Source organism: Bacillus rossius, chromosome 13 (genome assembly GCF_032445375.1).
Source record: "Bacillus rossius redtenbacheri isolate Brsri chromosome 13, Brsri_v3, whole genome shotgun sequence".
Classification (NCBI taxonomy): Eukaryota; Metazoa; Arthropoda; class Insecta; order Phasmatodea; family Bacillidae; genus Bacillus; species Bacillus rossius.
In genome coordinates this window covers 16970031-16984852 of record NC_086340.1, presented here as the reverse complement: position 1 = coordinate 16984852, position 14822 = coordinate 16970031, and the positions used below count along the sequence as shown (strand labels likewise).

Genomic DNA, 14822 nt, shown 5'->3' with positions numbered 1-14822 from the left:
TAATATATCTAATTTAAAACTCTTAGTTTGCATCTGGCATTAGTCTCAGTAACTAATATGAATCCTGATTCGGGATTTGTTGCTGTATCGAAACGTCATCACTGTAGATACTGTAGCAAGGTGTTTACCTTGAGAAAGAATGCTAAACGACATGAGAGAAGCGAGTGTAATTTGGGTCCTTGTCAAAAACCATTTCATTGCAGTCAGTGTCAGAAATCCTTTGGTAGAAGATATTACTTGGATAGACATTACAAGACCTGTACAATTAAGATGAATAAAGATAACGAAGACTGGGCTACAACATCGCGGAAGAGGAACGAAGGCGAAAAAGCTAATGCTAAAATTACTGATCTAGATCAAGATAATAATTTAAAATTTAAAACAAACGAAGGAAGTTGTAACCACATTATAAATGAAAATATATTTACTCCAATATCTAGTCGTCTCCATGAAAATGAGAAAGATGGAGAACCATCTGAAACTTACATGGTCGAAGACTTTGATGAATCATCTGAAGCGGGCATGATTGAAGATTATGGTGACACATCTGAGGCTGACATGATTGAGTACTGTACTGAAGCACCTAAAGCAGGCAAGATCGAAGATTGTGATGGCGGTCTGATACCAAAACGATGGAAACGACGTAATAAAATAAATTATCCTGATCAAGTTTGTGGTGCTGACATGATTGAAGACTGTGGTGACACATCAGAAGCTGGCGTGAACGAAGACTGTGCTGACACATCTAAGGCTGACATGATTGAGTACTGTGCTGAAGCACCAAAAGCATGCAAGAGCGAAGACTGTGATGGAGGTTTGAGACCAAAACGATGGAAACGTCGTAATAAAATAAATTATCCTGATCAAGCTTGTGATAATCACTGGCACGATGACGAAAGTGACCTTGAGGATGGTGTTAAAACGAAAGACACCAGAGATAATAATATTTATTATAAACATGCAAGGATGATGAACGCAGCAGAAGAGATTGATTATACCTCATGGGAAGATCCTAACATATTGGTTGACAGGCTACGACTACTACATGGATCGCTTTGTGCAGGAAACTATTCGAACATTAAAGAAATATCCTTCATACTCAAAGAACTGAGGGAAGCTGGCTACATACAATAATGGCTTAAATTAAATGTATGTGTATAAACTTGAAGATAAATTAATATATATTCTTTCCAAATGGTATCTACCATTTATCGAAATCAGATTTCTAAATAAAACTTATAAATTAAAGGTGCAAAATATGTTACCACTGCCAGTCAAAATGTATACTTATAAAGACATGTTAGTAATCATGCCAAGTTCGATAAGAAAAGTAATTGGAATCAGTTGGAACCGATTGAAGATGGAGCTCTTGGAACAATTGGAGCCTTTTGAAGCATTTGGAGCCTTTTGGAGCTGTTGGAGCCATTTGGAGCATTTGGAGCCATTTGGAGCTGTGTTAAGCATTTGGAGGCTGTTGGAGCCATTTGGAGACATTTGGAGCCTTTTGGAGACATTTGGAGCGTTTGGCGCATTTGGAGCCATTTGGAGACATTTGGAGCATTTGGAGCCGTTTGGAGCATTTGGAGCCTTTTGAAGCATTTGGAGCCATTTGGAGCTGTCAAGCATTTGGAGGTTGTTGGAGCTGTTGGAACCATTTGAAGACCGTTTGGAGCATTTGGAGCCATTTGGAGCATTTGGAGCTGTTGGAGCTAAGAAGTAGTCGTTGCATGTCTATGCAGGGCTAAATGTTTATAAGATTGCTGGCTTTCGCAATTGATTCTGTAGTAGGATAGAAATTGTGTAATAAATATTATGTTTGTAAAAGACTTTGAGGTGTTTTATTTCTCGAACCTTACACTTTTCTGGTACTTTTTTAAAATTAAAGTTGATTTGTATCGGCCAGGGATCGAACCAAGGACCTTAGTCGATCTAATCAATCAGTATATAGATTACAAATTTATTTAATGAATTTTGAACTTTTTCCCGAATCTCTAGCATTACAATTACGAATTTCCAATATGGTGGTCTTGATGTCTGATAGGATAATGGTAGTAGAGGATTTAAAGTCTCTTTAAGAATTTTGAACATGGTTTATTGAAATTATTATTTTTTATATAAAATTAAATGTTTTGCATCATTCAGGGATCGAACCAAGGACTGGAGCGGATCGAATCAATATGTAAGTTAATGAGTGATTTATTTAATGAATTTTGGATTTTTTCCCGCTTTTCTAGCTACATTATTACATGATTTCAAGATGGCGGTCGAATTTCAAGATGGCGGGGGCACCTCGGTAATAAATGATTACTGTACTGTAGCAGGTTAGAATAAAATTAACCAGATGGAAATGTACTCTATAATACGAGTACACGCACAAGATGGTGTACTCCAGCAGGTGGTCGCTCCTGGTAGCATGTACTGAACATAAAATGTCGGATCCATGATGGTCGACTAGGACAAAGTCAAATTTCAAGGACAAAGTCAAATTTCAAAGTCAAAGTCAAATTTCAAGGTCAAGGTCAAAGTTCAAGGTCAAGGTCAAAGGTCAAATTTCAAGGTCAAGGTCAAATTTCAAGGTCAAGGTCAAATTTCAAGGTTAAGGTCAATGTTCAATGTCAACAGTTGAGGACAAAAGTATGGTGACCAGATAATTATACTACATGGTATCGGCACACTCTAGCAGACGAAAACAAGATGGTGGTCTCCAGCGGATGAAGACAAGATGGCGGACATGATGTCATACCAGTTGATGATATATACCTTGGTACTGGTGGTGGTAGATCAGTCTAGGTAGCTTTCATGGAGGAAGGATCGACCGTTTTTCTCTCGCCGGGAATCGAACCAAGGACGTACATCGATATAATCAAACAGAATTCAAATACGTTAATTTTTTGATGAATTTTGGAATTTTTTTCATTAAAATCGGATAATAAATAAAGATTTTCAAGATGGCGTCCAAATTTCAAGATGGCGGACATGATGTCATACTACCTGATGGTATATGTGGATTGACATATGTCGTGGGGGTCATTCTGCCTGCGTCCACCGCGGGGGAAGGATCGGTCGTCATTTTTTAATTTTTTTTGCCTCCGTCGGGTTCGAACCGAGGACTCCGAGCTCCGTATCGTTTATGTAATTTTTTTATTAATAATTTATTAAAATTTTATTAATTTAATTTTTTTATAAATTTTAAATTTTTTTTTTAAATCGGATAATAAATAAAAAAGTTAAAGATGGCGGCCGTAACGAAAATTGCAACGGTGACGTCATGATTCAAAATGGCGGAAAACACATCGCCGGAATTTTCGAGAACACAATGACGTCATAAAAATGGCGGATCCAAAATGGCCGCCGTGATATACTTGTCCCGTTACGTTATGTCCCGTTACACTGTGTCCCGTTACGCCGGCTGCACGCACGAAAAAGTGTCACATTACATACATTGTCACGTTACGTACATTGTCACGTTACGCTGCATCCAAGATGGCCGCCGTGACGTCACAATCCAAGATGGCGGTCGGCACCACAGGCACCGCAACCTGAATCCTGCCGTCGGATGCCCATTTATATACTACTCAAAAGGCTTTGGTAATTTGTCTGTGTTTTTTATGTACTTGTAGTGGTGTAGTATGTATGTAATAAAAGTATTTTTTAAAAGAACTTGCTGTGTTTTTATTATCTCAAACCTTACACTTTTTTTAGTATTTTTTTTAATTAAAGTTGTTTTGTATCGATCGGGTATCGAACCAAGGACAGGAGCGTATCGAATCGATATGTAAGTTAATGAGTGATTTATTTAATGAATTTTGGAACTTTTCCCGAATTTCTAGCTAAATAATTACGGATTTTCAAGATGGCGGCCAAATTTCAAGATGGCGGGTGTCACAGTAATAAATGATTACTGCACTCTAGCGGATAAGAACTAAACTAACATGGCGTCGGTGCACTCTAGCGGCCGAAAACAAGATGGTGGTCTCCAGCATCGAAGACAAGATGGCGGACATGATGTCATACTAGGTGACGATATATATGCTTTGAAAAAAAGTGGTGGGAGTCAGTCTGCCAAAAGTCACCACGGGGGGAAGGATCGGTCGCCATTTTTATTTTTTTTGCGCTCGTCGGGTTCGAACTGAGGACTGCGAGTTCCATGTCGTTAATGTATGATTTTTAAATATTTTTTATTAAATTTTTATTAATTGAATTTTTTTATAAATTTAAAAAAATATTTCATTAAAATCGGATAATAAATCATGATTTTAAAGATGGCGGCCGTAACGAAAAATGCAACGGTGACGTCATCATCCAATATGGCTGCCATGACATCCTTATTTTCAAGGTCGGCGGCTTATAAGCGGCTAGCTCTTAGGAGTTTTAAGCCGCTTTTAGGAGTTTTCGTTTTTTCTAGGGCAAAGTGACTTTTGAGGATTTTCGAAATCCTGATTTTTAAATTGTGGAATTATTTGAGAATTTTTGGCGGAATTTTTTTCACAGAAATGTAAATTTTGGCGATTTTTGAGGAATTTTGGGCAATTTTTGCCCAATTTTGGTCATTTTTGGCGATTTTTGAGGATCAAATTCCAGGTCAAGGTCAAAGGTCAAGGTCAAGGTCATCCAAGATGGCCGCTGTGACGTCACAATCCAATATGGCGGACCGACAATCATCAATCCACATCCTGCATCCTGTTTCCGGAGCCCCTATTATATACTACTCTGAATCTTATTATTCGGGAAAACACTAAGAAAATACTGCATTCCAAAAAAGGCGTTTTGTGTGGTTTCAGTAACTCCACTGTTAGAAATTCCAGCAAATTTACGGACTTTTCCAGCGAAGAATTTAACTCAAATAAACGAAGGGTTTTTCGTTATTTCAAATAACTGATTCTTCGGTACAAACTACGCCGTGTTTCAACTTTCATGTGGTATTTTTCGTTCTAAAAAAAAACGAACACATATTTACATAAATAAGCGTGTCCTTTACTGTTAAATTAACCAGTTTTTTTTCAAAGGTTTTGTTGATGTACAAATAATATTCTTTTGGATTCATATTCTAAAAAAGTTATCTCAGAGTCCGTAAATTTACGAAGAAAGCCGTTAATTTACGAAGATGCCGGGATAATTTGTAGCCAGCGTTCTTCGTAAATTTAAGGTGAACATTTTTAACAGTGTGTTATCGCTCAGAAACTGGAACAGTGCAAAGTGGAACTAAATATTTACTGCATTTTTTCTAGCCCATCGCTAGTTTGCGAGATCTGCAGGAATTTTTTTGCTATGTTCTTATGTTATAATAAATAGTCGCAGGAAACTCGCTTCCAGAGAAATTCCGCTCGCCTGGGTGTGACCATCGTGGCATCTTTCGAAGGAAAGAAAAGTTATTTTACTTTCAATCATTTATTTCACACGTATTTGTACTTTTACAAAATATATATATATTTCAATTCCAATTACAAATTCTTTACTGCACATGTAGATTTTTTCTCCCTTTTTTTCATTACTTTAATTTAAGCTTTTTTAAATTTTAACTTGATACACTCCGTACTTATTTTGTTCTGCTACGCATGTTTTCAACAGCGTAAATCTTCATTAATTATCATTACTTGCGTGACTTTTCAACTCATTATATCACAGTAAGTGAATATCTGTTGAAGATATCTGTGGCAGAACAACAAATGAAAGGGAGTTATCGAATAAAAATTTTTTTTGTAAATGGTCCTTAAATAAAAGAAATGACGAACGAACGAGAGAATCAACATGACGTACGCTACCAAGCCAAGCCTTGAGTGGGTATTACCCTGTATTATTTTGCTTCTAATATATCTGGTTTTTGTACGTGATTTTAAATGAAACTTCCAAACTTCTAAACCACGCAATGGATGCGGTTTTCATCATCATTTAAAGAATTTATTCTGGAAGATTGTGTGTATATATAATACATTCATATTAAGTTTAGTTTTGTAATGACGTTGTAAAATGACGCTTTTAGGGCGCTTACATGGTTTGCTCTGACTTAAACATGAATGATACATCAAATTTGTGTACTAAAGAATCGTAATCATATCTCTATCCTAAAAGTATGACTCACAGTAATCAATTAAATAATTCAAATTTGGTTTTAAAAAAAAAATTGGTGTTTGCGAAGATATTTGAATCGATATAGTATTAATCGTTATCCAATGTTAGTTAACTTAGGCATTTAATTTAGATCAAAATTGACCTTTAAACCATATCATATGCAATAACATAATCATATGCAAGTACTAAATGACGTCACTCTAGTAGATCCCATCCTTGCGTATCCAGGGCTACGTAAAATATATTTTTTACCCCTGTTAAATAACCTTATTTATTTGTATTTACGAACCAAAAGGCAAATGTTATGTTAATGCTAGCGTGTACTAAATCATGGAAAAAATACAGTATACAGTTTTTGGACTATAAAAGTACACGGAAAGCGTTAAAAATACATATTTAAATAGCATTTTTAAATAAGCTTTAGTAGAATGTTTAAAATTGTACGTACCATTTTTCACATCGTTCATACTGTTCTCATCGGAAAGGAAGCCATGAATGATGAACTTAGTTTCGTGATTGGCGTTGAAGTGTCCCAGAGACGAGGCCACGCCTGTTGTCACGACCGTCGCTGAAGATGGGTTTTGTCTGAAACGGGAGGAAATTAAAATAATGGGGTTTGAAACTGTGAAACGCTGAATGTTTCATACAGACACAAGTACGGTTAAGGGGCAGAGTAGCCTCACTCAGTGCTGAAAAAACTGAAAAAATTAAATTAAATTAAATTAAAGAAACTTAACTACTTTGTTTTCATATGCTGATTGTTGTTAAATTGTCGATTAGATATTTTAATTGCGGAGAAAAATCATTTTTGTAATATATTATGTAATTTGATGTATGTTTTCCGTATAGCATATTGCAAAATGGTTTTGAAAATCAGGGCTCAGAAGTAACAAATCCCACACGCAGGCAAAAAAACCTTTATCCAAGAATTCACTTTTTTTACAGTATGGAATCAAAACACTGAAAACAACAAAAAAGGTTTATTATTTTAAGCTATCGAAAAATTGTTTGACCTTTTGCAATGTTTGTTATGTTACCTAACAAATTCAAAGTATTGAAACTATTTAGACTTAATTTATTTTAATACTATATTAACAAAAAAGTTTATTATTTTAAGCTATTGAAAAATTGTTTGACCTTTTGCAATGTTTGTTATGTTACCTAACAAATTCAAAGTATTGAAACTATTTAGACTTAATTTATTTTAATACTATATTAATCATACATTTAAACATTTAAGCATTTAAAGCGTGCTCCACAGCGGTTTAAACGTCAATCCTGTTTGTTTTGGTGGGATTTATTAGTTTACAATTTCAATACTTATTTTAAAACGAAATTACCCAAATCATACCTTTTAAATAGACATAGTACAAATGAATCAGTCTATACTGAAATATTTTAGTGGATAATATGAAAATTAAAAATAATTATATGCATTCTGTATATTCTGTTTAACTTATTTGTAAAATAATTATACGGTTATTTGAATATAAATACAATATTTTTACCAAATTTATTTTTAAAAAAATGGTATTCAGGTTTGGTTTTTTCACCCAATTGTTTGTTTAGTAACTGAATCCTTTTTGGACGAATCGATTAAAAATAAATTTTGGAATTTAAAATTACTGGAAAAAAGACAACAGTAAACACTGAATTTTTTTGTTGATTGTTAAATAAAAAGCAGCTCTAAATTAAAACTTTGAAAGCTTAGGGTCTGTAGTTCATTTGGTTCCATTTTGGGTAACCGGTCAAAATTTAAAAAAAAAAAAGTACTTTGTCATGCAGTTATATAAAAATATTGCAACATATTTTTTTTAGTGCTGCAAAAATTATGAAATTTGTAAAGTCGTTTCGGAAAAAAAGACGTTTCAAGTAAAAATATTTCATAATAAGTTGATTGGTTCCAGGCTGCCTTACTCCCAAACGAATTTTAATACACAACCATTAAAAAATACAAGCCTTACAAAGCTAAAGACAAAGCTGAAAAACAACTTACTTTGTGAACAGCAGAAATCTTACATTTTCAGCTGCCCTGGCCTCGTTCAGTGCAGCCGGCGAAGCTTGAGTCCCTAAAGAAAGAAAGAAAGTAGAGGTAAACATAGGGTCGAACAAAGAATTAAAAGGGGCGTGTATTTTTTCGCTAAAAGTCCTAAACACTCATAGACAGCAACAACGGTTTTATTTTCTCGCAATAATTTTTATAATTGTAACAGAAATATTCACGTATGATTACTAGAGACTGGAAAAATTCGCGCTTTCATTGACCTCTAGGATAGACTCCACAACCCCCTACATACTCAGGCAAATGCGACCTGCTCATTGGCTATCGACTCGTGACATCTGTCGACTGGGACGCTTGCGATTCGATACTTTTTTGGTTGAAGGTTTTCCATTGGCTAAATGTCCTTCAGACAAACTGTAAGCCAATCACAGAAGCAATATAAAGGTACAGTTGTTTCGATTCTAGCATAACGCGAAATGAATCCGCGAATTTTTCCGGTCTCTAATAATTATAAATGTTTGTCAATTTGTACATTCGCATGAAAACAACTGTATCACTAAAAAAAATTGTGTTTGCAGTAATAATGGATTCGGATTCTCTTACCCGGCCATTTGTGCTTTGTGTTTCCAAACCGTTCCCTGAATAGCTTTCCAGTATTAACTGTGCACATTGATAAGCATAATAAAAATAAATTCTAATTATTGATTATATTATATTACCTTTTCCATGGTTAAAACTAATTGAGCTCGAATGAAACATCAATTAAAATATAAAATTGTGCGCCAATTTTCGTAAGTAATAGTATGATCTCGAAAGACGTATTACATGTATGCAAAAATAACCATAGCCCTGTGTTGCACAAAATTACAATATCTTTCTTGGAAACTGGTTTCCAGAGTAATCTCTTGTTTATTTATTTTTTTATAGTGTGTTGCGCGCGAGACAAGCCATTACTAGAGACCTGCAAAATTCGCGGATTCAATGACCTCCAGGATAGGCTCTACTACACTCTACTACACTCTACACACTCGGGCAAATGCCACCTGTTCATTGGCTGCTGACTTGTGAGTCGTCTCGACCGAGTGTCTGTGATTCGACACTTCTATGAGTGAGGGTCTCTAATTGGCCCTCATTACTCCAGATTAACAGTGAACCAATTGCAGAAGCAGCGCTAAGGTAAAATTATTTGAATTGTAGCATATCACGAAATGAATCTTCGAATTTTGCAGGTCTCTAGCCATTAAGTTATTCGGTCGTGCCGTTCAAGGCGTATTCAGGCACTCGCAAAGAATTGCTGTGATTGGTGTGCCAAAAGTGGACACGCGAGAAACTCGACCAATCACGAAATACTGTCGTTACCACGATGTTATTAACACAGAACTAGTTTCAAAATATTTTCGCGAAATACAACAATACGAATTAGTTCCGACTTTTGAACATTATCATACAGATTACAGCGTATCAACAGTTATCTGGGTTTTTTTTTTTTTTTTTTTTTTTAACCAGTAACCCAAAAAACGTTGATTATTTCAAATTTTTGGGGTTCGTGATTTTGACCTTACTCACCGGCAGACAAAGCTGCTCCCAGCAAAAGAACTGCTACGATGGGTGACATTTTGGTTGTAATGAGCTTTATGGTCATCTCCTTTTATAGGAGGCGTCAAGTATGCCACTAAGCTTTTGCTTTGTTCACGAGACAATAATGATTGACGAGCAGCTGATAACATTTGGCAAAATGGTGATAGCATTTCTCAAGGTCTTCTTATCATCAGAACTATACCTTATAATGTTTTCAGCAGTCTGCTAGTCAAACCTTGATGCTAAAAGTTTCTCAAGCTACTTATGATTTTACCCAATTATCGTTACTACTCATAGCTAGAGACCTGCAAAATTCGCGGATTCATTCGGTGATAGGCTAGAATTCAAACACATATACCTCTTAGATAATTTTGCTATTGGCTTAATGTTCATCTGGACGAATCTCAACCAGTTATAAACCCTCAACCAAAGAAGGATCGAATCACAGACAAACCAGCTGAGACGACTTACAAGTCGGCAGCCAATGAACTTGCGTTATTTGCCCGAGTGTACAGGGGTATGTGCAGTCTATCCTGAAGGCCATCGAAACCGTGAATTTTGTAGGTCTCTACTCATAGCTATAGACTAATCAAGTCTAGTTGATACCTAATATCTCGATGCTACACAATCCTCAGTTGTGCTTTAATTATTTAGCAGAATCGAACATTCGAGAAACTTTCCTGTTGCTTCTAGTCCTGTAAATAATAATAATAATGTTCGCAGGCTTTAACGGCCATTGTCTGAAGTAGCTTGGCTTCTGGGTTGTAGCCGTGTTCTAGGCGAATAATTCACCGACGTTTCGGTCGACATTGCAGTCGCCATCATCAGGGAGCAGTTATCTACACGGCTACAACCCAGAACCCAAGCTACTTCAATAATAAAATAGTTGTTCATAATGGTGCATGCATAAAACCTTACCCTACCTGCACGTATGCACAGCTCGAATAAACTTATCGAGGTTTATATTTTATAACGTCTGAAAGTACATCATATTTTCGTGATACTCCACTCTTCAAACTGGCATCACCGATTTATAAGACACATTCATGTCAAAAAAAAAAGATGCAGCGATGACGCATTCAAAGAGGACGAGGAAAAATACTTCAGTGGGCGGATGGAGTCACAATCGGATGTTTGCCTCTCTTCTTCGCGACTCGAAGATAATCCGGGATCGGCTCTTTGGTCGTACAGGGAGTTGAGCGTCTGTACACCGTTAGAAATAAAATGTTCCGTTACCTTCGTAAAAGTCACGGGTGCTAAAGTCCGCTAACTTTCAACACGAATAGACAAGAACAAGAATATTAATTTTTTCGGCGTATTAGCGAAACATTAAAAAAAAAACTTGCAAAAAAAAAACACGTTTTGTGTGTTCACACTGTGTTCCTAACGAAAAAAAAACTCGTGTTGAAGTTCGGCGTAGTTTCTTCAAATAACCAGCCATCTGAAGTCATGGAGACCTTCAGTTACGAATTATAGAATTTTTTTTTTCTCTGCACACCCGCTTTCTTCGTTGCAACAACTCTTTTTTTGTGTGTTTAATGTGATTATGTTGCTGCCACCAATTTTTTTGGTTACATGTGTTCTGTTTTGAGTTAAAAGCGAGCTAGCTTTGTGATTTTTTAAAGAAAAAAATTGGTTGTCTGTAAAGTCGGTTTACGGACGATAGTTTAACGTGACGTCATAACAAAACATTGATGAAATTATTGCATACTTTTATGAATAAAATTGAATATTTTTTATTGAATTATCACTATTTTGTATGGATTCAAAGAAGGAGTGAATGAAATCTACAATTTAATTGATAAATCTACTTTCATTTGCACTCATTAATTCAAAAATGTTTATTACTTTAACGAAGAGATTATTTTAACTATAACTTTTATACATGTTTGTCTATTTAACTTCTCCCAATCTGTGTTATTCTGTTAAGGATAGGACGATGATAGGAAAAGTAGGAAACGAATGGGAGGGTTTCAAGTTTAATGTGCCTCAAAAAAGTCAAATCGATGGTTGTTCCATTCGAGTGGAAGAGAGATATATGCGGCGCAAGCGTACAACGAGCGTATCGGGACAAAGCGTAACGGGGCAATGAGTGTAACGGGACAATGAGTCATACTTTTTCGTGCGTGCAGCCGGCGTTCATCGATTTATTAGACGTTGTCACCTCAAAAAACGAACCAAAATGTAATATATATATTTTTGTGAGCGGAACATAAAAATATTCACAACTGTTTCGCTACAACATAGTGCGGGTATTTTTTTTGTTGGGTCGTTGTCCTAGATCTTTTTTTCCTATAGTTATAGTTATTTTGTAAACCTTTACTTACCCTGAATAGCTTTCCAGTGTTAACTGCGCACATAATAAGCGCGATACAACGAAATGAAGTCAAATTGTTGAATATTCGATTATCTTTTCCATGGTTACAATAACAGGTGCTTGAATGAAACATGAAATAAAATATAAACATATTATGCACAATTTTTTCGTAAGAAATTCTCAGTGTTATCTCGAGAAACAGGTATTTCATATATGCCAAAATAATCATAGTCATGTGTTCTACAGAGTTTATATATCGTCTGTCATTTGTAAGAAGGGGCTAACTACAAAACATAAACTTTTCAGGAGAGCAGAAAAACAAAATGAGCACACTGTAATGCATCACTGTATTTTAATTATTTATGGTTAGCCCCTGTCATATCTTAAAAACTATTAGAGATACAGTTATCCCCTTCTTACAGACCATGAAGGATGAAAGAAAACATGTATTTCTGCAGTTAACTCATTTTCAACAAAAATGTAAGATGGCCCCTTCTTACAAATGACAGACGATATATACATATATATTAGTAATAATATTTGTTTCTTGGTAAGTTGTTTTCAGAGGAATTTTTGTAAAAGCAAATAAAATTTTTTTTCCTGTGTACACCATCTTTCTTCGCGGCAACAAAACATATATTTTTGTATGTTTTAATGTGATCCACTGCTATGATTGTGGGTTGCTGCAAACAATTTTCGTTTGTTTTTAGATGTGCACTATTTACAGTAAAAGCAAGCTTGCTATGTCATTAAAAAAGGGCGTAAAACTTTCTTGATGGAGAAGTTAGCTAATATTGATGTAAAAAAGAAAAAAAAAGTCCGTGTAAGAAGCACATTTATTAAGAGATATAAGATTCAAAATTACCCAAATAAACGAGAGAAAACTTTACTACCAGTAATTATATACAGGGAAATTTCGCGGATTTATTTCTTGTCATGCAAAACTTTAAATTCCTATGTGTACTGTTCCCTATTGTGCATTCCCTAATGGCTGATTTTATTACTCAAGAAACTCCAACTTCTTTTGATTGAGCCGATGTTATTCGGTAACTCCACCGTTAGCTAGTGGTTGTCTGGCCCACAGCCAAAGAGAGGAGACGCCGAAAAATTACGATCCTATAATCAAAGATATGCAGAGGTACGCATGTTGGCAGTTAACCCTGCGACGAAATTTATTTTATTTGAACAGACAATTCTTTCAGATTTTTTACTTGACAACGTCTAATAAATCGAAGAACGCCAGCTGCACGCACGAAAAAGGATGACTCATTGTCCCGTTACGTTCATTGTCCCGTTACGCCCATTGTCCCGTTACGCCCATTGTCCTGTTACGCCCATTGTTCCGTTACGCCCATTGTCCCGTTACGCTCATTGCACGCTTGCGCCACATCTGTCTCTCTTCCACTAAATTTGAACAACCATCGATTTGACTTTTTCGAGGCACATTAAACTTGAAACACTCCCATTCGTTTCCTACTTTTCCTATCACCGTCCTATCCTTAACAGAATAACACAGATTCGAAGAAGTTAAACAGCAAACATGTATAAAAGTTATAGTTTAAATAATCTGTTCGTTAAAGTAATAAACATATTTGAATTAATGAGTGCAAATAAAAGTAAATTTATCAATTAAATTGTAGATTTCATTTCACTCCTTCTTTGTATCCATACAAAATAGTGATAATTCAATAAAAATGATTCAATTTTATTTATAAAAGTATGCAATCATTTCATCAATATTTTGTTATGACGTTGTCACGTTAAACTATCGTCCGTAAACCGACTTTACAGACAACCAATTTTTTTTCTTTGCCATGAGAGAAACTTTAAGTTTACGATTGAAAGAATGAATTGAGGCTTCAAATCTAATCGACATTAGGGTATAAGAGACGATTGCAGTTGTTGACATAGAAATACTTTGAATTTTTTTTGTAAATGGAATAGAAACGTTCATTCAAAATTACAAGGTATTTGTATATTTGTACATTTACATGAAAACAACTGTATCACTACAAAATAGTGTTCGTAGTAATACTGAGTTCGGATTTTGACCCGGGCATTCATGCCTTGTGTTGTCCCAGTACCTCCAATAGTTAAGGTTACTTGCAAACTGTTCCCTGAATAGCTTTCCAGTATTAACTTCGCGTATTTATAAGCATAAAAAACCATAAAGTACAATTGTTTAATATCAAAATATCTTTTTCATGGTTTAAACAATTTATGTTCGAACGAAACATTAATTAAAATATAAAATTATGCGCCTATTTTTCTCAAGAAATACTAAGTATTACATCGAAGAACATATTTCATACATGCAAAAGTAACCATAAGCGATGTGTTGTAGAAAGTTATAATATCTTTCTTGTAGTATAACAAACTATTTCTTGGAAACTGGTTTCCAAAGGAATTTTTGTAAAAGCAAAATATATATATATATATTTTTTTTTTGTGGTGCATTGATGGATGGCTTGTTTTGTTTCGGGAAGGCAGAGAAACCTCCAGAGAACTCACCAGCCCACGGCAAATACTTTTTTTTTAAATTTTTTAACAGGGTAAAAAATAACTTGGCAGGATTAAGAGCAATTCTGAATTCTGATGTGGACTAAAAACTCCGAGTTGTTTCTTATAAATGCATTTTTGAATTAAGTAAATAAAGTAACCAGAAAATATTCGTAAAATCGCGAAGACCCCTTATTTTTAATTTCACATAAGCTCTATAATAGCTATTATTTTTAAGTAATTTATAATGTATAAAAACTTTTACCCCTTAAACATTGCTGTTCCCTAAATCCAGGGCCGGATTTAGGGGAGGGCAACCGGGGCGAAAGCCCCGGGGCCCCCACAAACGGAGGGCCC

The 14822-nt window shown here is 35.2% G+C and overlaps 2 protein-coding genes across 2 annotated transcripts in view; one reads left to right on the top strand and one right to left on the bottom strand.

Moving 5' to 3' along the window:
- The window catches only part of LOC134538278 (lipase member H-like), a 29103-nt gene extending 19355 nt beyond the window's left edge, over positions 1–9748 (bottom strand). The window contains exons 1-3 of the mRNA XM_063379449.1: positions 9638–9748; positions 8066–8138; positions 6518–6654 (exon numbers count right to left, since the gene is read on the bottom strand). Of these exons, the coding sequence (XP_063235519.1) occupies positions 6518–6654; positions 8066–8138; positions 9638–9713 (286 nt within the window). The 5' untranslated portion in view covers positions 9714–9748. The remainder of the gene's footprint in view (positions 1–6517; positions 6655–8065; positions 8139–9637) is intronic.
- LOC134538277 (rhodopsin-like) overlaps positions 1–14822 on the top strand; it is a 170351-nt gene that overhangs the window by 71948 nt on the left and 83581 nt on the right. The window lies entirely within an intron of this gene.